At 47.8% G+C, this 21,876-nt stretch overlaps 1 protein-coding gene across 2 annotated transcripts in view; it reads left to right on the top strand.

Annotated features, from left to right (window-relative positions):
• Positions 1-21,876, top strand: part of KCNJ3 (potassium inwardly rectifying channel subfamily J member 3) — a 70,467-nt gene that overhangs the window by 37,529 nt on the left and 11,062 nt on the right. The window contains exon 3 of one of the 2 annotated variants that reach the window (XR_012633982.1): positions 16,716-16,842. Coding sequence is in view for 1 of the 2 variants with exons in the window: in XM_074911379.1 (XP_074767480.1) it covers positions 9,285-9,868 (584 nt within the window). In the remaining variant the exon portion in view is untranslated. Of the gene's footprint in view, positions 1-9,284; positions 13,788-16,715; positions 16,843-21,876 lie in introns of those variants that run through there. The other variant, XM_074911379.1, reaches the window with a different exon arrangement.

The raw sequence follows: 21,876 nt of genomic DNA, 5'->3' as shown, positions 1-21,876 counted from the left end.
CTGCACTGTGCCACAGGTAAAAACACTGTGTTTTTGCGCTGCACTTTGGAGCCAAAACTCCATTAATTGCAGAACCCAGGTTTTTCATTCTTACCGAGGAACTGTAGTTGCACTTTGAAGAAATCCAGCCCAGAGGCAGCTTTTCTGTGAGCAGGTGAGGAGAGGAGGCGATTGAGGCAGCTTGGAGGTTAAATGAAATCTCTTCTGATACTGAACAAGGAAAGGAAGTTACTTTGATATTAATTAAGGATAACTGAGAACTACTTGCTTTTAAAATTGAAGCTTGCTATCAATGGAGCAGGCATGAAATAACAGGAGAGTGATGGTTTCTGGCGTGCCCGTGACTGCAGCCGGCAGTGCTGGGTCTCGATGCACATGAGGCTTCACAGCCGTTTGCCTCTTTTCTTTTTAGAAATTATTTCTCCTATGATAGGAGTTACGCACAGACTAATACTAAACAAAGCACTTTTACGGTAATTCGGGGAGCCAGAGCTGGGAAGAGTTACTGGATTATTGGAGGTGTCCCATTGCCAGTTCCAAGGTGCCCACAGCCGTGCAGAATCCCGTGGGTTATGCGCCGTGCGGTGCCCGGGCCGGGGCTGAGGAGGTGGATGCGGACACCCCGACCTTCCCCGGCGCTGCCACCAGCCCCCGGGTCCCCAAAGCTGGAGGGTTCTAGTGCACTTTGCCGCCGGTGGTGAACCTTCGCTGTCCGCTCCAGGGCTTCGAAAATATCATCAGCTGTTATCAGGAGGAAAGTTATGGTAGGACTGTGCTATCAGTAAAAATTACGGAATATTTGAGGCTGGGGGGGAGCTCTGGAGCTGCACACGGAGGGCGTGGATGGGCAACTTTTATAAAGTCAGAGTACCACTTTATACGTATTGCCAGCTCTGTGGATCAGCATCCTGTAAATATCCAGGGAAAATGGGTGCCCTTACCCTGTGACCACCCTCCTTTCCCCCTGCCCCTTCCTCCTGCCTGCACCCGCCGCCAGCAGCGCCCCCGATGCATCCTAGCAGAGAGCTGCACCGAGCAGGGAATTAAATAATTCCATTTTGCTGCTGCTGCTGCTGCTTATTCAATAACATCCCGGTAGGAGGGAAATGATGCAAAAACGGGAATGTGGCAGATGGCTCTGTAAAAAAAAAAAATCTGCTCAAAGAAAGGAGCTGAAGGGGCTGAAATCAGCCCTGACGCACTCCTGCCTGTAGGTAGAAGGGAACGGAGCAGAGTCTTTCAGAATAATGTGGGGAGTTTGATTATAAGAAAAATATCAGGCCACGTTCTCAGATAGTATAAATTTCTGTCACTGCATTAAATGCGCGTTGGGCAGTTTTGTTTTCAAATAACTGAGATTCTGGCCCTGTTTTTTTTTTTTCAAAACAATGGAAAATAGTGCTGCAGACGTCTGCGGGCTGAGTGCAGAAGGGCAGTGCTGAAGGCTGCCCTGATTTTTGTTTTTTTCCCCCTTTTTTTTTTTGTTTTTGGAAAATGGCTGACACAGAAGAGGGGAGGTTAGCTCACCTGACAGTAGCCTGTTGCATTCCTTTACAAGGGAACAGTGTTAATGCAGGCGGTGGTGCCTTGCTTTTCTGCACTGGTTTTATGACAGTTTTGAAACCTGCTATAATTATTTGTGCTAACGATGGGTAGCCGTGGTGCTGGTAAGCATAAGGATGAGCTGTCCGCAAGGTGTCAGAAAACTATGTGCGTATGAGTGATTAAAAATTGCCCTGAGAAGACCAGCTGATATGAAAAATACCTTGGCTGTCACTGCTATTTTTTAAGTGTCAAGATAGCTTCTGGGAGAACAGCACAGTCTGAATAAACCAGGCGGTATTTATAGTGCCGGAGCACAAACGCCGTGTCTAAATGGAGTAGCAGAGCAGAAGCCTGGGTTTGCTATTCAGCACGATGAGAAATTAAAATGTTTAGCATAAGACTGATGTCTGACTCCTGCATAAACGCGTGCCTGGCGTTCCTTGGTTCGCTCCGCTCCCTCGGTTCCCTTCTGCACGCTTAATTTTTTAAATCTCATTCCTCCTTTTGTTGGGGCAGTTTCTAACTCTCAGTCATAAACGGTGGTTAAGCGTTAAAGTGTTTGGGAAGGGCCTGCTGCGGGTTGGAATTCCGAGAGGAATGATGCTCTCACAAGAGGATTTGCCCACTCGGCGCTGCCCGTTGCGTGTCAGAGCCCCGGAACTCCGGGTCGCCCGCGGGCTGTCCCAGCCCCGTGTGGGCTGAGTGGGTGCCCCAGGACGTGCCTGCACCCCACTCCCGGCTCTGCCCTCCTGGTACCATGGCCTCGTGGGCAAGGGCGGGTTCTCCACGGTTTTTTCCACTTTTTCTTTCTGCTGTGCAAAAGGGACACGGCTCTTGTTGGAGCTGATCCATAGGGCCGCTGCTTTGCTTTGTATCTCATCCCAGAACCTATCTGCGTCACTCGGCAAAACCAGAGATGGTCTTAAAGAACAAAACTCAGATTACCCAAAATTACCGAAATCCAGACTATTTTCTTCATTTCACCAGAGCACCGTCACCTTTAAGACACTTTTTGTCTCTTGCATTTCAGGAAATGCCTTTTTTTTTTTCTCTCTCTTTGACAAAAGGGTTTTTTGAATTAAAACATTACTTTAAAAGTAACCAGAAGAATTAAACAGATGACAAGGTGGCTGCTCACCTCTACCTTCTACTAAAGAAAACCAGGCTGCAGAAGTACGGGTGGATTAAAGCAGACATTGACAGCAGACAGCGGCAGGCTGGCAACCACAAATTGACAGAAAGTTTTATTGCACTTCCAACTATCATCAGTTCAATAAAAAAAAAAAAAATACCCCCTGAAATTATGATGGGAAAATGTTAATGCTAAAAATAGCTGTTCTTTCCAAATAGATGGGAAGTGTTAGAGTTTAGACACCACGCTTTCTGTCTGCTTAGAAACCCTTCCGTCAGGCTGTACATTTCTCAGCCGTGCAGAGTACAGCCTGTCATTTTAACTTACATTAAAAAATAACGTGGCAATGAACGCTGAGAGGAAAAGCTTGAGAGCATCCTTCCCTGCGAGTTTCGGTCCTGACCTCCCATTTCAGGCGCCCATTTTCTGGCTTATCACAGAGCTCAGACATCTATTGACGTTTCAGATACAGGGTCACGCAGGGGCCGGGTGTTAACATCAGGATATCACCCTCTTGCTTGGCTAAATGGGATAAAACCAGCTTCTCTTCCCTCCACAGTCCTGGAAGAGGAGAGATCGCTGTGGAAATCAAGCATGTGGAAATCTTTCTACAGTGGTAAATCTTCCCTTAGTCCTGCAGGAGTGCAGGATGAGTGTGGTATATTTTTATATTGAGCCTCATATCAAGCTTTACTCTTGCCTTCACGGGCCTTAGATTCCAGCTGTAAATTAGCTTAATTCTTAATAATTGGTTTAACATTGGTGGCTGATTAATTTTTAACACATATTTTTGAGGCTTTAGAGGTAAACTGCAGGTTTAAGGGCGGTGACCCCCCCCCCAAAATGCACAGTAAGGCACATGGAGAGTCACCCAACTGCACAGGGAGCCTCTTGGACCCAGCTCAGGTCCAGGCTTGCAGGGCCTGAGCTCTTAAAAAAGAAAAAAGAAAAAAATCTGACAAAAAAGCATGTTTGTGCATTTTTGCCAGTAGCTTCTGCTGGAGGATTTCTCTTTGCTGCAGTCCCGGTGGGTGCGATGCCAAGATGTCCTTTCTGGTGCCATTGGGACGATGCGCTGTTGGGTCGTCACAATGCCAAAATAATTATCTCTTTCCCCGACTGGTTAAGATTAACTTTTCCGTGTTTCCATGGTAAGAAGGACACCTCCTGGTGTCCCTGCACCCAGCCCTTGGCCAGCAAATTGCAGCCCAGAAACACACAAAAAGATTTAAGGTGAAATTTCTGGCATTACCTTGGAGAGAGAAAAGAGCTCAATAGCCTTTGTATGCTTAAATTGCATCTGAAGATATTCACGGGGGGGGCTGTTGGAAGCTCATTACTGATCTATGGTTTGTCAACCATCAGCCAACTTCAGTAATAAAATGTAAGAGGACCATATAACAGCACGCTTGTAATTTTTTTCAAGGCAGTATATTACGTGTTCTAGAAATTGCCTGAATACAGCCAGCTCCATCTGGGCACTTTAGAAATTTAGAAATAATTTGAGGGTTATTATAGGATAGAATTAGTCAAAGCACTTATTTACGGATTTTTTTGTCCTCCATCTGCCCCCTTATTAATTCGGAGGGGAGGCAGCTCTCAGCTGTGCTGACAGCGAGTCGCAGCCGTAGGATGCTTTGTGTTCTCACCCTTCTCCGGCCGCTTCGGGGGGGACTGTGTACCTGGGTACTTTTTAGGATGCGTCTAAACGTCTAAAGCCGGCACTAACCACGGTGGTGACTGTCACTGAGCTCAGGCTCACAGCGCCCAGCGCGGGGTGAAGGACAGGCTGTCCACAGCCAGCCGTGTCCGATAACTCCAGCAGGGTGTGCAGTGCCCGTCGCCACCCGCACCCGGTGGTGGGGACACCGTGGCAACAGCCAAGGGACACATGCAAGATGACACTGGACTTTTGGTGGGTTTGGTGGCAGCAACCATTGTCCTTTGGGATGCCTTCGCCTTCCTGGGGAACTGGCCTTATCCTATAGCAAAGCTAGAAGCCATCAGGATCGTTAACTGAATTATTAGCAGTCCAGATGCCGAGGGATTCTGACCCCAGCATCATCCCAGTGGCACCAAACCTCCTCTGTGTCAGATGGTTTTTGAGCGAGTGTGCTGGGAGCTGTGGTCCCTGTCAGCTGATGTGAAGTGTTTGCACAACCCTCTTCCTCATTGCTCTTCCCTGGATTTGGGGTATTGAGTCTAAACCTGGCAGAGACGGAGAAAAGGAAAAGCTTAAATAGTTGCTGCTAGGCTGAAGGGGGGGGGGGGGGGGGGATAATTGCATCCACTTTTTCAGTGCAGGTAGGGCTCTAAAACCAACAGTTCTATCTCATTAGAAATAACAACTTGTAATTAATAACTTGTGATTAATAACTTGTGATATGACAGTTAGATGCATTTTGCTCCAGGGGTAGCACTTGCTTCAGATAGAGCGAATGCTGAAAGGAGAAGGCTTGGTTATTTAAAAAAAAAAAAAAAAAAGATACTTTCATATCAAACTTGAGGAGAGAAATACATCACTTTAAGCTGTGCTCATCCTCCAGAACTGCTCTGCTGTACATGAGTTAAGGAAGTTAATGGAAATTTTTCCTAAAGACGCATGTCTGGGATTTTCCTGTGTTATGGGCTGTGGCATTATGTGCCGGACTCTTCGGAGGGATGCCAGATCACTATGGATGGGTGTAAATGACTAAATTTAATCAGCAGCAAAATTTTTATTAATGTCTAACGCTAAAGCTCTCTCTAACACCATTTCAGCCTCTGCCCGGGAGGAGATGAGTCCCAAAACTTTACCCTTGCCTTCCTCTAAGCTCATTATTCATAATACTGTGAAAACAGAGTCAGCTCCTGGTTTCTGCAGAAGGAATATAATTCCTGGAAACAGCGAGGGCTGATCTGGATGGGGGGGGTCCCAAAGTCGCAGGAGTGAGGCTTCTCAAAGCGCGGGGTATTCGGACAAAATAGCATTGCTTGTGCCCCTGGGAGCAGAGCTGTGGGGTGAAAATCTCTTCCCTTGGACATGGGGAACTGTGGTTTTGCAGCCTCTGTTTTTGAAATGGTAGAGAGGGGGTTTACTGGACATTTGGGTTGGGTTTTATGCTGGAATATATGCATTAATGTACCTCTTTTTCAGGTGCGTGGCTGGGATTTGTGTGCAGGCAGAGCTTTGCTAATGTGTGTTGCAATCCCCGGCCATCAACAGCTCTGGAGAGCACTCGGTGATGGAAGCGTGTGTTAGGAGCGAGGAACAAAATGCATCGAAACCTTTTACTTTGACAAATGGATGGCTTTTTAATTATATGCGCTGCATACAGCGTGTTTGCTTCCAAACGAGAGTTTAAAATTTATACTGCAAATGAATATTAATAATATAGACAACTCGGTAAAATTTTAACAGGCCCATTAACATGATGAAGGCATCGAAGGATCTGCTGGCTGCGTACCCTGCTGATGAATAACTTCTTAGGGGAAAAAAAAACGACAAAAAAACAGCAGAAGGAGAGGAAAATGTAATGACCTGATCTGCTGGAGGCTGTGGGGCGTGAGCCCGTGCCCAACGCACGGGCAGGGCCCTGGTAGGTGACCAGCAGCACCCTGACCCTGCGCCCTGGCGTGGCCCTGCCGGCCTCCGGCTGCTTTATAGGTTTTATTTTTTAAAGGTCCAGAAAGAAACTACATCTGCGTTAAAAGAAAAGGCCTGCATTTATCTGAGCATAACTTAATGGAGGATAATCCTGAGGCAGTTCTGCAGAAGGGCTGATGCTTGTCCTGCACAAGGATGTGGATAATGGCTCCGAGCACCGGGTGCCTCGTGCAGCTCCGCTGGTGTTGCCACGATAATCCCGGGGAGGGGGTTACAGCCGGGGCTGCTCGGGGTGGGGAACAGCAAAAAGGCATCGCAGAGTTTATCGCTGGGAGTCTGAGGCTTTGCTGAGAAAACAGAAAGGGAAGGAAGAGCCGGGAAGTGAGCAGAGCTGGGCAGAAAACCTGAGAATTGATTTCTTGTCCAAGGGCACGTTAGCACCTCTCGGCATCCCTGCTTGGCGCGACAGGTATTCCTAGAATGACACTGTTCATGCTGATAAATAATTTGCACCCTCAGGTTTGTTAGTGAATAAGATACATTGATTTTAAAGAAAAATTATATACCTGCAAACATTTATCTCTCCAGTGAGCTTACAGAGGGTTACATCCACGAACCAAATGCGACGCTGATTTTCCTGAGATCCAGCTAATACATTTTTCGATAGGAAGCAGGTATAAAATTCCACCTTTGAAAGGCTACTGGCGGGAGCAGGTTTGGGAGAAGGCAGGATGGTAGATCAGGAGGCAGAAATAGCCCTGCAGCACGGTGGAGGTGGGAGAGCCTCACCCGGTGGGTGGCGGGTCCCTGCAATACCCCGGCATTGCCCTGGGCGTGCAGCATCGGCTGGGGGAGCCCCTGGCGATGGGGATGGGGATGGGATAAGGATGGAGATGAATGGAGGTGGCGATGGGATGAGGATGGAGATGGAGATGGGGATAGGGTTGGGGATGGAGATGGGGGTGGGATTCCGGATGTGGATGCAGGTGCTGGCCAGTCCTGTGCGCCGCTCCCCTTCGCCGAGCTCCCACAGGAGGGCTGACCCATGTGTTCCCCTCACACCCCTTGTTACACCCCCATGGCATTTTGATAGCACCCCTTTTACAATAATGCGCATTTTTTATTATTTTTTGGTGTTGCCAATGCAAAGAAAAAGTTTTGCAAGGCCTTTCCACCCAACAGTCCGGTCTCTGCAGAGCAGCGTTGCTGTGGCCGGGGTGGCCGTCCCGGAGGCGTTACAGGAGCCTTTTGGTCACGTCGGAGGTGCGGCTCCAGCCCCGCAGCAAAGTCACAATAACCAACTTTTCTATACAGAGAGATTTGCATTTGAAGCAATTTGTTATCCGAAGCGTAGGTCACCGGAGTTAACCAGCCATCTGCTTCGCAGGCACCGTAGACCCAGTTCCAAGGACGGCTCCCGCCATTCGCATGCGTTATTAGACATGGTCGTTCGCTAATGAGGGCTCCCTCGGAAGTCAGCTCTGAAGAAGCAGAGGGGGAAAGGTCTGGGCTTTCACGGCAAAGGTGCAGCTAATGAACAGCTGCAGAGTAAAGGACACAGATGGAAGAAGTACTCACTCTAATTACTATTTTTCTAAAAATTGCAGGTTTCTTCCTAAACCCATTAGGCATGTGACTGCTTCCACTTCACTTAGTAAACAGAACTGAAACACATGGTGACCGGGTGAAAATACAGCATAAAGTATAAAATACTGTCCCACGTGAGGCTGTGGAAGGGGGTGGGATTGCTTGGTCTCAGGGTATGCCCCTGCAGGTGGGTGAGCTCGGGTGAGGCGCCTTCGTGGTCGGTGGGAGCGGTGTTCAGTGACCCCGGGGTCATATTTTTCTCCTAAGAGGAAAAACAGAAAACTGAGCTTTATGTCTTGTGATATACTCAGACGTATTAGGAGCAGAAATTGCTATGCAAAACTAAAACTTTTATTCCGGTAGCAGTAACATAAAATGTAATAAAATTGTGTTTTTCTGGCTGTATGTCGCTAGGCACAAATCCATCCCCCGCTCCCCCTCGCTACAGCCCCGCTATTGTTTTTCTTGTGCCTTCCAAAGTTTCCTTTAATTTTCTCCTGACTTAAAGGCATTCTTGCCAGCTAAGCAGAGGATGTGTTTGCAGAGGTAGATTTAGCTTCCTGAAAACCAAATGTCATATTTCCAGTTTGCTATACTAGGATAAAATGGCAGGGTGGTTCTATTTACAGATTGCTAAAGATAACCATGTCAAAAAATAAAAAGCGGCAGCAGGATTTCTTCTAGAAGCCTCCAGCTATCCATGGTCATCGTTTCCTTCTGATTTCCAAGGTTAGATGGGTCACTGGGATGGCCAAGTCTGGGTGCTCGGGAGGAGGACTTTTCTCCACGGTGGGAGGCAGTGGAGGAAGAGGAAGGGCAGTGCTCTGTCTCTTAGACATATTTCTTCTTCCCTGCTAATTTTTTGAAGCTTGGATCTCAGCCTGGCAGCGATGGATCTGTGAGCAGATTGCTGGTGAAGCCCTTAAAGAGGGATAAATGTGTTTCGTAGGACATACCTACTGCTCGCTGGTGGGTTGGAATGCGCTGACACGGCCTTGGTGTGTGCATACGATGCCTGAAGCGTGGGGTCTGGTTTTGCATGTGTTTGTCATTGTGATGAAAATGTGGAACAGCTTAGTGATACTTTAAGATCCTGAGAAGTCCAGCTTTACATTACAATTAGCAGCTCTTGCTAATTTAACACCGGGGTTATCAGTTAGCCCTGTACTTCCCTTTGTCAGCAGCACCTGCAAAAGTGTCCGTGACAGTAAATGTGAATTATTCCGTTTCACTCCTCTATTATTGGCTCCTTTCACCTTGAGAAAGACAGTTTCAGAGCTCCTGTGTGTAAATGGTAGGCACGCCAATGCCTTTTCTTTTATATGTTTAAAAACATAAAATGTGTTTCACTGAGACGTTCAAACCACCCCAAGAGCTATGTGCGTCCACGGTGGTCCATAACTGGTGAGAGTTTTTCTCCCTTGCTCGTTGCAGGGATGACGTGCCAAGCCAGGACGTCCTACACCGAGGACGAGGTGCTCTGGGGTCATCGTTTCTTCCCTGTTATCTCCTTGGAAGAGGGGTTCTTTAAAGTCGATTACTCCCAGTTCCACGCGACGTTTGAGGTGCCCACCCCACCGTACAGCGTGAAGGAGCAGGAGGAGATGCTGCTCATGTCCTCGCCCTTGATAGCGCCCGCTGTGAGCAACAGCAAGGAAAGGAATAACTCGGTGGAGTGCCTGGATGGCCTTGACGAAGTTGGCACAAAACTACCTTCAAAACTGCAGAAAATAACCGGGAGGGAGGACTTCCCCAAAAAACTCCTCAGGATGAGTTCCACCACCTCTGAGAAGGCCTACAGCATGGGGGATTTACCCATGAAACTCCAGCGGATCAGCTCGGTCCCCGGGAATTCGGAGGAGAAACTGGTGTCTAAAACCACAAAGATGATGTCGGATCCCATCAGCCAGTCGGTGGCCGACCTGCCGCCCAAGCTGCAGAAGCTGTCAGGCGGCGGCAGGATGGAGGGCAACCTTCCCCCCAAACTGCGCAAAATGAATTCGGATCGGTTTACATAACCCGACGGGACTTGTAGCTAATCCTTTAGAGCTTGAACTGCTTCTGGCAAGGGCAGCGTGGGCAGGAGAGCAGGCCCTCCACCAGCCGTGTGTGTGCTGAACTCTGTGGTCCCCGGGGCGCCGGGAGCAGGAGCGTCCCCTCGGTAGCGGTGGCTGCGCTGTAAGTACGAACGGCGGGACGATCGGCGAGCTGGTGTCCGTTGGCATGTAGTATCACAACACGCATGCAATAATAGTGTGCAATTTTTGCATATAGTTTTATGGCATGACTCCTACTATATTTATACTGTATATTCTGAAAAATATGGAAAGGGGCGTTCCTTTCCCCTGTATTTCTTAAGAGTAAGTAGTAGGTAAAACATGCGAGTGGGTAACTTTCAGGGTAACTTATAATTTGATTTGAAAATGTTTATTTATTTTTTTTTCTCTGATGTGGATCGTGCTGTTTTGTTCAACAAAGTAGTTATGGTGCATGTCTTTTTTCTTAAAAGAAGGTGTGTTAATTAATTCCTAACACCAAATCTGCTAGCCTTAAATTAACTGCTGGTTTCTATTTTGCTTTAACATTTTCTTGGGGTTTCTTTTCCTGCGTCTAGGCTACAGGAAAAAACCTAAAATGTATTTCATAAGGCGTTGTTTAGAGAAAAAACTTGTATTAATAAGCCTAGGCAAAACAATAAATAAATTAATAAAATTTACACTTTAGATACAATTAGTAAAAATTTTTTAAAATCTTCGTGATTTATAAAATACGTGCAAGAAAACCCATTTTAAATAAGCAGGACGTGCTTGATTTCTCATGTTGATAGAAGAGCTAAACATGAGAACAGCTGAATGTCTTCATGAAGCCAAGCAGGCGTTTATTCTGGATGAACTGTACCCCAAAGGCAGAGTCACAATTCCCCCTAGTCCCGCAGTGCCCAGATTTCGCTCCCTCTCGCTTTGGTGGCCCGGTTGGGCCAGTTGCGATGCAGGTGATGGTCGCGTGAGCCGTGGTCTCGCGGCAAGTCCCAAGCCCGGGCAGGCCCACGGTGTGCTGGCTGCCAGGGGCATCGCTCCTTACTGCTTTCTCTATGGTGAAAATAATGTTTAAACATGTTCTTAACTGAAGTTGACCCTGTGGGTTTCAAAATGAGTAATACTTTGTATAAATGTTTGGTCTGATATCCTTCTGTGCTTGTGTTTGGGTTTCCTTTTCCATCCCAGTTTGCTCCGGCGGGGTCGAGCCAGGAGGGCTGTGTGTTGTGTGGGTGCCCCGTCATGGTGGCTTGCGGTGCTGGAGCACCCCGCGCTGCCCTGGACCCTCCCCAGAATGCTGGAGGTTGGCTGTGGCGTGCCCAGGGACACCCCGGGTGCTCCCCCGGGTCTTGTGTTGGGGGGCCACGCGCGCGTCGGCTTCCCGGGGGTTCCTTCTTGGAGGAGGAGGTTTGGGCAAGATGGAGCGATGGGCAGGACTGTCAGCGTGCTGGGTATGAAAGGCACCGCCAAAAGCGGCCAGGAAAGGGGCTCTGCGTGACGTCGTCAGTAGGTAAAATCCCTCGAGCCCACGGTTACGTGGTCCCAGCCAGGGCCCCGCGTGGGCCCAGAGGTGCACGCGTAGCTGCAGTCGTGGACGGGCACTTCTGACTCTGAACCATCCTGTGTGAAGGCTAACGCTTGCTACATGACAAATAACAGATCTGACGATCTTTGAGGAAAAAACCTGGTTTTGTTGTAAATGTTGGTGGAATAAGAACTTGGAAGCTCAGCACTGCTGGAGGGTTGGCTCAGACACCGCTGTGGCTCAGTGCTCTCCCTGGAAGTTACAGTGTACAACCCCTCAGTTGTACACGCAAGGACTTTCTACTAACTTCCAAAGTTTCTATTCATTGTTTGTCATGATTTTTGAGTGGCACTGCATGCTTTTTACACCTTTGGCTGTAGTTGGATTCTCTGCACGTCGTTGAAGGGAAGGGCGTGCGTTGCTCCCTGCGTGCTGATCCTGGGCTCTACGGGCGCCGTGGGCAGGTTGCTGATGTGGCAAGGGAAAATCTGGACTTCTTTTTCCCCGTTTGCTAACACTTCCTCAGGTTATCTTGTAAAATACCACTGGTTTTTGTACCACACCTAACTCTTCTACCAGTCCTTGACTGACAGCAAAAATAGCGATGTACAATTGCCAGGTGTCAGCAGTAAAAACATCCCCGAGTCCAGACCAGGGAGCCAGGAAGGTTAGTGAACGTGGTGAACACTCAGCCGGTGGCACAGCCGAGTGGTGAGTCCTGGCAGCAGGCTCCAGCAGGTCGCTCTGGGTTTGAAAGAAGGGTCCCCAGCAGCTTGACCTCTCCTCAAAAACGCCTTTGATTTATTTGGAGTGGATGGGGGCCCACTGCCTCCTTCCCAGGATGTTGCCAGAGCGTGACCCAACCAACCCGCTCTTCTTCGTGACTCTACAGTTGGACTAGATGATCATAGGTCCCTTCCAACTGAAAATATTCTTCCCTTTCCCTTTCCCTTTCCCTTTCCCTTTCCCTTTCCCTTTCCCTTTCCCTTTCCTTTTCCTTTCTTTCCCTACCCTACCCTACTCTACTTTACTCCCAAGTAACAAGTGAGAGGACAAGAGGAAATGGCCTCAAGTTGCACCAGGGGAGGTTTAGATTGGATGTTAGGAAAAATTTCTTCACTGAAAGGGTTGTCAGGCATTGGAATAGAGAAGTGGTGGAGTCACCATCCCTGGAGTATTTAAAAGACATGTAGGTGTGGTGCTTAGGGACAGGGTTTGATGATGGACTGGACAGTGCTGGGTTAATGGTTGGCCTCGAAGATCTTTCCAGTCTTCCCTCCTCTCCCTCTCCCTCTCCCATTCCCCTGCATGGCCCCCAGTTTTGTGGCTCTGGTCTGGAAGTGCCGGTGCAAGGTGGGGTCCCCCGGGGGCTGCTCATCTTTTCAGAATTCTGCCACCAGCTTGCGGATGGCTCACGGTCCAGTTCACTTTTTTTGATGGAAAAGTAAAAGTGACGTGTCCCCAGACTAAGAGCAACCGTGTTTGACCAGCCATGCCCTGGGGCCACCGCCACACTCCCTCACAAAAGCCCTGGGGAAGGCGTCCGGCTTCCCGTGCCCTGGCGGGGCGGCTGCAGCGTCCTGCCTTCGGGAGAGCCAAGTGGCGTTTTTCTGTGGGAAACTTTAGATTGCGTCTGTGTGCGAGATTGAATTAAGTAGGAGCAGTGTGGCTGAGTTCTACAAACTGAACTTAAAATAGGTGACGGGGAGAAGTGCTATAGCTGTAACATACTGGCAGTCTGAGTGGCTGCGGCTTACTCGGTAGCCTGTATAAAAATATCTGAAAGTATGTGAAACACTGGAGAAGTTGCCTCACTTTTATTGAATTAATGCCATAGGAAATATTAAGTTAAGATTAACTGAAAGGTTTGATTTTTTTTAAATCAAAATATGCACCTGTCCTTGCTGGACTCAAGATTTCTGAGGCTTGTGGCTTGTATTGCAACGCGTTACGGTGACAGCGTGTGCGTCTTCCGTTAATAAGAGTGAAAGTACAAACGTGGATGATAACTTTAGTTATTTATTCTAGGAAGTTCCTTCTGGTTAAGATTTCATTTTTATTGGTGTGGCCGCTTTTTTTTTTTTTTTTTTTCCCCTAATTAATACTTTAGCCCAGCCCTGATGCTTATGCTAAGGAAAAGTAACTGTTTGGTTGCACAGCTGGTCTGTGTTCTCTACTGCTGAATTTATGCTTGAATTATATTGTAAATTGTACATATTCAAATTAGAATAAACGAAATGCATTTTCTGGCATGCAGTCTATAACTGTATAAATGTCCAAGTTTATTTGAATTATACAAAATAACAAATTCATTAATACTGCAAGCTCAGTTTTATCTAAAGCTATATTAAACTTTCAAAAATTGTTCAGTTTAAATGTGTTTGTCTTTTATCCCGATCAGTTTTTATTACTTTAATAAATGACTATGTATTCAAGCTGTTTAAGGGCTTCTGATTTCACAGTTAGTGTGTGCAAAAGGCCAAGCTCGCTATGGTTCTTGAAAGCAGCAAAAATACATCCTGTGTTTAGCTGAGCTTCACCTTCAGGATCTTTGGGGACGGTCTGGCCGAGCCCAGCCCCGGGAACGGCGAGTCAGGAGTCCGCAGGCTCCTTCCCGAAGGACAGCGAAGAGCAGAGCCTGTGGAAAACCAATGGACTCGGTAATTGCGGCAGCCCTGGTAGGCCAATGTCCCGCTGAATTTTTGAACTTTAATTTATGAAGTGCCATTTCTTCTGTGGCACGGACTGGGGAGCTCTCTTTCCCTTTGTGTAGAGAAGTAGGGATTTTTGTCGTTATCTCCCCCATCCAGCCCGAGGCATTAAAGCCCCAGAAATCAGTAGAGACTATCAGATCTCTCCCCATTAGCAGAGCAGACATTCCTCTTCGTTTTTTACTCTAAATTGCCCCCTTGGTGCCTGGGCATCACCACTCAGGGTAAGCAAGATATGTTCTGTGCTAACAAAATAGAAATAGTAGAAGAATGACAAAACATGTGTGATGGTAGGTGGCTTTTTGACTCCTTCCTCTTAAGAGGCTGCTGAATGAAGGTTACTAGAGCAAATCCATATTTTGTTTTCCCCCTGTTAACTGCTCACATTGCTCTGAGACTGCTGGTCCACCACATGCTAATATAGATATATTTTTTTCTATCCTGTTAGAAGAGGTGACACAGTAAAAGCTGGGGGGTTCGTTGCTCACACACTTGGTTTCCATTCAGAGTTTTATTCTCAGTGTTATTGCCACACATTCCTGGAGTCACACAGGAATACCTGGACCTGCTGGTGGATGTCCCAGCTTGCGAGGAGCCTCCTCGGGGAATCGAGGGGCCGTCCCGGGTTCCAACAGCCACAGACCGAGGTGTTGGTGTAACTGAATTATTGCCGGTGGATCGGTGCAGCGCGGGGCTGTATCAGTCATCCCGCAGCATCAGGCGCAGAATACATTTGAATTTATTTCCTCAGCCATGGTTGAAGCAAAGTGAATTGGTGGTGCTTGGAGATATGAAAATGAAATTGTGGGTTGGTTTTACACATCTACATAGGAAACATATCTGCCGGGGAGGAAGGGCGAGAAAGAAAAAGAAGCATCCCGTGTATAAAAGCTCAAAAGGAAAGATATTCTTATCCTGTGTTGGGGCAAACAAGAAGATTTAAAATGCCTTTAAATGAGGTGTGAGGGCTTTATTCTGCCCACGGTGAGGAGGGAGGTGGGGGGCATTGCCAGAGAAGAGGGGGCTCTGTGCCCAGGCAGCCCTGCAGCAGCCCCAGCCCCGCTGGTGGTTTGAGGTGTGAGCACCAGCACGGGCAGGATTTATGATCAGGTCACTGCTGAAAGCAGCTGCATCCATATATTTTTGTCAAATACTAGATGTGGGAGACAGGCAGCTCCTGAGCGTGCTGCCGCTCGCACCAGCCGCCCCGTGACCGAGCGGGAGCGCACGGAGGGGCAGGAAGTTCAGTATTCACCTGTGGCAAACAGAATCACCACTTCCGTGGATTCGCGGTGATTTACAGTTATGCTGCTCACATTTCCACTTTTAAAAAGGGGAAGGAAAAAAAAAAAAAGGAAGAGTCAGGAAAAGAGAGGGGCAGAGAGAGCGTGAACTCATCCTTTTATGGCAGCCTAATTTTTGCACGGTTCTAAGTACCATTTAGCCTGAGTGCAATACTGGTTTGGTTAATCTGTTTACACCACTTCCAAGCACTCACTGATTGCTGCAAAAATGCACTTGAATTATTATTATTCTCAAGACAAACATCTGTGCCTCATCCATCAGAGGCTGGAAGGGCCTCGCTGCTGTGCTGGGCTGTGTATGACCCCCCCACCCCACCCCAGCTCACTGGGTGATGCCCGGGCACAGCATCGAGCTGCTCCTCTGCAGCCCAGGTGAGCTGCTTCTGGGGGAGGTTGAGCAGGTTTGTGGACTGAGTTGGCCCCAAGGCCCACCCAAAGGGGTCGTCTGTCCCAACGGCCTCCATGAATTTTGCCGAGACCCAATGGGTGATGGGTTGGTGAGCGCTGCACCCGCTACGGCCCGCCCGCCCGCGGCTTTAACACCAGCACTGGGCTACGGGCTGGGCATCTTGCCACTCCCACCCAGCTGCCCGTCTTCATGAGCAAAGCAGGAGACATTTCTTCACTGAAAGCGTTGTCAAGCGCTGGAACAGGCTGCCCGGGGAAGCGGTGGAGTCCCCGTCCCTGGAGGTGTCTAAAAGATGTGCAGATGTGGCACTGCAGGACGGGGTTTAGCGGTGGCCTGGGCAGTGCTGGGGTAACGGTTGGTTGAAGGTCTTTTCCAACCTAAACGATTCCATGCTTCTAAATTCTTCCATTTCACAGACATTAACTACCTATACATCCCCTGGCTGAGACTGCTCTGACTGTTTCATCCATCAGAGACCTGCATCAGCAGACACGTGTATCTCCCTGGGTGGGAACTGCTCTCTTGACCCAAGTGTTGTCACTGTGCAGAGTCCTCCCCCAAGCCAGTGGGTCTACTCGTGAGCTGTGGGCATTGCCCAGTGATGAATGGAGATAACCCCAATATCATGAGGGTTTTCTCACTATTAAGCCCAGCTTATGGTCATGACAGTTGGGCAACTCAGTGAACCCACCGAGGCTCCCGTCACTCCCCTCCCGCCGGATGGGGGATGCTAACGAGAAGCGAGCAGAACACCACACATGACCACCCGTTGTGCAGGTTGTCATTGGCACTGCTTGCCAGCCCCCGCGGGGTTGTCCACAGAGCCAGCACAGCCCCACGCAGCAGCTTGTGTTTCAGTGCCCATCTCTGTTCGCCCCAGGAATGGGCTTTGCCAAACCAGTGGAGGCTGGAGGAGCAGCATGAGCGTGACGTGAGGATGGGATGTGCTGGTGACTGCAAACGCCGCGGGCTCAGCAGAGCTTTGTCTGTGTGTCCAGGCACGGGAGGTAAGGCAATACACAGGTAAGAAAATACACAGTGTGCACATAACACTTTCATATACGTTTCTGAGGAAATATATAATCCATGATGTCTGTGCATCCATAATACTATAGGTAAACAGCAGTCAAGATAGCTGTTTGCTAATTCAGGTTTATTCCCATTCCTGCTCTCCAAACGCTTACATTTATTTCTGTCTAAAATGTTGGTAGGTTTAGATAAGCTTTTGGGGCACTGCCTCGGGAATTGGGTCTTTGGACTCATTTCACACCAACTGTGTGTGATGGAAAGCCCGTGACAGATGGACGAGTGTGTGAAAGCAAGCGAGGGAGAGCGCGGGCACGGCAACAGCGCTCGCTGTCGGAGTAACCTGGGGAGACTTTTCTCTTGGCATCCTCCAGACTTTCCCTGGTAAGGCTCCAGGCACGGTTTCCTTGAGCGTTCTTGGAGCCTTCATCAGCAACAAAGAAAAGAAAAGCCCAATTAATGCATATCCCAACACAGGGACAAAATCAAGTCCTGTGCTGGGATGATGCTCAGGTTGAATATTGACACGACCTTGCACCCACTCCGAGGGGGAACTATACAAAATACTTTATACTAATTGACAATATTGATAAATCCACACTTTATAGCAAAATTAATTTATTTTTAAAAATAAATTTCAAAGCTCCCCTTTGAGAAGGTAAAACGGAGTATTTTGTTCTTTTAATTAGTACAGTACAAATTTTTATTTTTCATTTCATGGAAATCGGGGGAAACTCTCAACGTATTTCCTCACATATATTATTTGATAATACCTTGCTCCTTTAGTCATCAAATTCTCCTTGCTAATAAGTAAAAATGGCAGCACTTGTACGTTGAGGCCATTTGAAAGTAAATGTGGAATGCTGGGCAGTCAATGTAGGACTGTTTTTTCCCCTGTTATTAGAGTTTAAACGTGCCTGTCGGTGCCTGAGCCACGCCGCTTTAACAGAGTGCTGTGTAAGGGCAATGTTTGCTGCACACACACGCTCAAAACCAGCCACAGAGACGGGTTCAGAAACAAAAAAAAATCTCATAAACATGTCTGGCTCTTCCATCTTTCTGCCAAAGTTGTTCAATCTTACAGTCTCAGTAATGAAATTATCAATTCCTAAAATACTAATGTGCATCCAAAGAGCACATAAATATAATTTCCCATTGATGTTTATAGGAATATAGTCATTCATTCTGCTTCAGCCATTCCCTGTGGCATAAAAGTGAATGAAAAGCTCTAAGTGACGATAATTGATTTTTCTTTAACTGACTTTGGATGATATGCAACAGGGGGGGGAGCCAGGCGGGCTGCGCGCATGGAGCAGCGGTTAAAAACACTGCAAGGCAAGGTAGTGGCCTTGTGCTGGCTCCCTGGAACTTCAAACTGATGTAGTTTTCCCACTTCCGAAAACCAAACAGCAAAAACCTTCAGCTCACTCTAAAGCTCAAGACAGTAATTTTTTTTTTTAATTCTGGGCTGCAGCTGGCCAGCACATGAGCTGCCTTGTGTGAGGAGCTAAAAATAGGACAGTACTTTCGACTTGGAAGGTTTGAAAATGGAAGTGACAAAACGAGGCAGGCTGGCTGCAGGGTTAGCACCAGGTTAAGCCTCAGGAATCCACTCGTTGGCCAAGATGTGAAGGCCCTAAGCTGTCCGGGTCCCGGGGAGCCGGTTCCTGAGTGCTCCGCGCTCGGCTCTGCCGGCGCATCTTCCCCGGGCAGCTTTACCCCCTAAGCTGCACCCTTGGGCCGGGCCTGTGGGCTCTCAAGGCTTCCCCACAAGCTCGGGGGGAATTCAGGGCTCTAACGAAGGCTGCTGGGCAGTGACCCCCGGAGCGGACGTGTGCTCCCATCATACGTGCTCTCATTGTGCACATGCAACAGAAACACCCGTTCCCTGCAGTGACCAGTACAAATGCAGGTTTTCTCATTTCTGAAGCAGCTGTTCAGTGTGCCCAGCGTTGCTGTGTCACAGGTGTAACCACCACAAACACCCCGAGGAAGCACTGCCACTTCTATCTCCATACACTGAATTTCCTCCTGTTTTCAATTGCTCTGCTCAACACACAGCTCAGGAACCTTTTGCTTCTGGTTCAGCAGAACTGTCCGAATACCAACAGTTGATTTGCTTCAATCAGCAATATTTCATGATGCTGCAGGGCTACAAACGCCAGCTGCATTCTCCAAGGAAAGGGCCTTCCTCCTCCTCCTCCGTGGGGGGGGACCCATCCTCCTTCCCGCAGGGGCGCGGGGATCTCGGCGGGCAGAGCGGAAGGAACATCACTTCATAAATGACACAAAATGCAATTGAAAACGTGTGCTAGGCATTACTGATAAACATTCAGAAAACTCAACGGCCACTTCCTAATGCATAATTTAGATTTTGATATTAAAAAAAGCAAGAAACAACAGTTTCTTTGACAAGACCTATTCTTAAATTTTATATAATATTCCTGAAGTCTCTGTTATAAAATCAGGGTGTCATGTGTCAGCTCCACTGCAGGTCCTGCAGGGTGCAACTGTTTTATAAGCAGTCATTTATAGTTCTGCACACACACACACTATTGGACTAGATCCCGAGGCCTTCATACGGATACCTTGATACCACTGCATAATTTATGTATTTTATATTATAGTTTCCCTTGTGCGTACATGCTTAGTTTGCTTAGCCCTCAGGAAATTTATGCGAAGGAAATGGCCCACTCTGTAAGAAATGCTCTGATCCTTCAGTACCAAAGTTAATGGAGCAGAAAGACAGTAATGGGAGAATGTTTTTAAGTGCTTGTAGGTCTAGGTGTTGTGGAGACAATTTATTGTCTTCTTAAATCCAGACATCAAAATCTTAACCTACAAACAACTGGATGTGCAAAAAAAAAAAAATGCTGATTTAGCTGTCAGTCCCTGTCCTCTTTACCCAGGCTGCTGTTTCTCTCTAGCAGTGAGTGAGTTGGAAGTTCTCGGGCGCTTTCTGGTGCTCTCGGGGCGTTGCACATCACTCTGCCTTGGGCTGGAAACCTGGCACGGTAACACGAGTCTGAACCGTCCTCTTCCCTCTGCAGAGGTGCCTCGGGGATGCCCGGGACTCGGGGTGCTGCGGTATTTGGGTATTGAGTGGCTAAAAAGAAAACTATTTAGATGATATTTTTTTTTGAGAAAGCTTCTTGCTCTGGGAATTAATAAGTCTCATATGTCTTAAGAAGTGGAAAAAAAAAAAAAAGGTCTTTTTGCCTTTTCTTTGTTACCTCCCTTGGTGGGCGGGGAGTTGGTGCACAGGGTCAGTGTGTCCTGACGGTGGGGTTCAGTTTTCTGTCCTATTTGTCACTGTATTGTGGCTGAGCAATCCCAGGCAGGGCGCAGAGCACAAAATAGATTCTATTTCATTAAGATCTTTTTTTACAATGAAAGGAAAAATACTGGCACGGGGTCCAGAGGAGGGAAGGAGGCAGGCAGCAGTCGGGTCTTCCACTCTGGCAGGACTTGCCGGCATGGGTGTCTCCAGTGAGGCTCCTTATTTTTATAAATTTTTAGCAAATATTAACATAATTATTGCTACGTTAAAAAGTTCAGTTAGTCTGGTTAGGCCAACTGCTGCAGGAGTCAGGTTGCTGCTGCTTCCATAAATACCTAATCTTTGTATTAAAATGGAAGGGATTTAAAGATGAAAACTTGAATTACGTGTCGAGCTCTCCAGTGCCTTTTAAGTAGTTTGGAGCGCATAGAGCGCTTGTAGAGAGTCAAGAAATAGAAGCAACATAGATAGGATGTTTTTAATGAGAGCTGAACTTCCTTTCCAGATTTTTAGGAGCGAGCATATTGAAAACAATGGGAAAAAATTTACTGTTCTTCAGGCTGGGGATGGAGACAGCTGGCGTTTCCCCAGGCGCTGCCGTGGGGCAGGCTGCCCACCCTGTCCAGTCTAACACCCCATGACTAAGAGCCAGGAGCTTTCCATTCGAGCCGTGAGGTTTCCACAGCTGCTCTGGCGTGGGACAAGCACGTTACAAGCAGTCAGTCCAAAATCCTGTTAGCCCACCCTGCCGGGGCTGCGAGGCCCCCTGATGCGCATGCGGAGCATCCTTTCTTTCATGTTATCCCTTCTCTGCAAAATACTCCTCTAAAGCAGAGGAAAAGATTTTGTAACTTAATTAATGAGCCTTCTTCCTGCTCCAGACTTGCCTTTTTTTTTTTTTTTTTTTTTTTGTCTTTTTAATAAGGCTGCAAGCGGCTGTATTACAGCTTAAACAAGAGCGCAGGCTGTAAAGGTCCCTCCTTGCCTGTCCAATGAACCTTCCTCCTGAAGGATGCCTTGTGTCAGGCTCTACAGTTTTGCAACATCTGGGTAAAATGTGAGTAAATCTTCTAGTTTTCCAAGTAAATCTTCCAGCCCCAAGCTCTGAGGTGGAGAAGAGCAGGATGCCCCTGGGCCGGGATCTGAACCAGCCCTGAGCTGCGGTGGCTGCTCTCCTCCCTGAGTTCCTTGGGTCTCGAACACAGAAATTCATCCACGGGATCATCGTGGGGATGTTTTTTGTCCCTGTTTGTCACCAGTGGATGATTATTTCAAGTACAATCCACCTGCTCTGTCACACAGCTGGCCTGTCTGGGTGTACACCCTGTGTCACCCCTGCATAGGTCTCGGTTTATATATATAAACACCTTTTTCCAGATTTTTCCCCCCCCCCCCCCTCAGGTGCATTCAATAGGGAGTGCAAGCACTGTTTAATAAGGCAGCCTGCTTACCGCTCCATCTTGTAAACTGGTTTTCTAGAAATGGACCATTTGTGGATTATCTGTTTCTATGGTGATAGATCAGAATAAATGTGTTATGGTCCTGGCTGCCTTCAGCTGGCTGCTTTCTGCAAGTTCTCTGTTATCAACGGTAAAAATACAGTATCTAATTCCCCGTAGATCATCAGCTGAGACTTATGGACAAGATCACAGGCTTTAGCCCGTGAAAAATCACTGTGGCAAAACTGCATATGAAAGTTACAGGCTGCAGCAGCGCCGTTAATAATAACCACCAT

Source organism: Athene noctua, chromosome 7 (genome assembly GCF_965140245.1).
Source record: "Athene noctua chromosome 7, bAthNoc1.hap1.1, whole genome shotgun sequence".
NCBI lineage: Eukaryota > Metazoa > Chordata > Aves > Strigiformes > Strigidae > Athene > Athene noctua.
The sequence above is the reverse complement of the archived record's forward strand: the minus strand, read 5'-3'. Positions and strand labels throughout refer to the sequence as shown.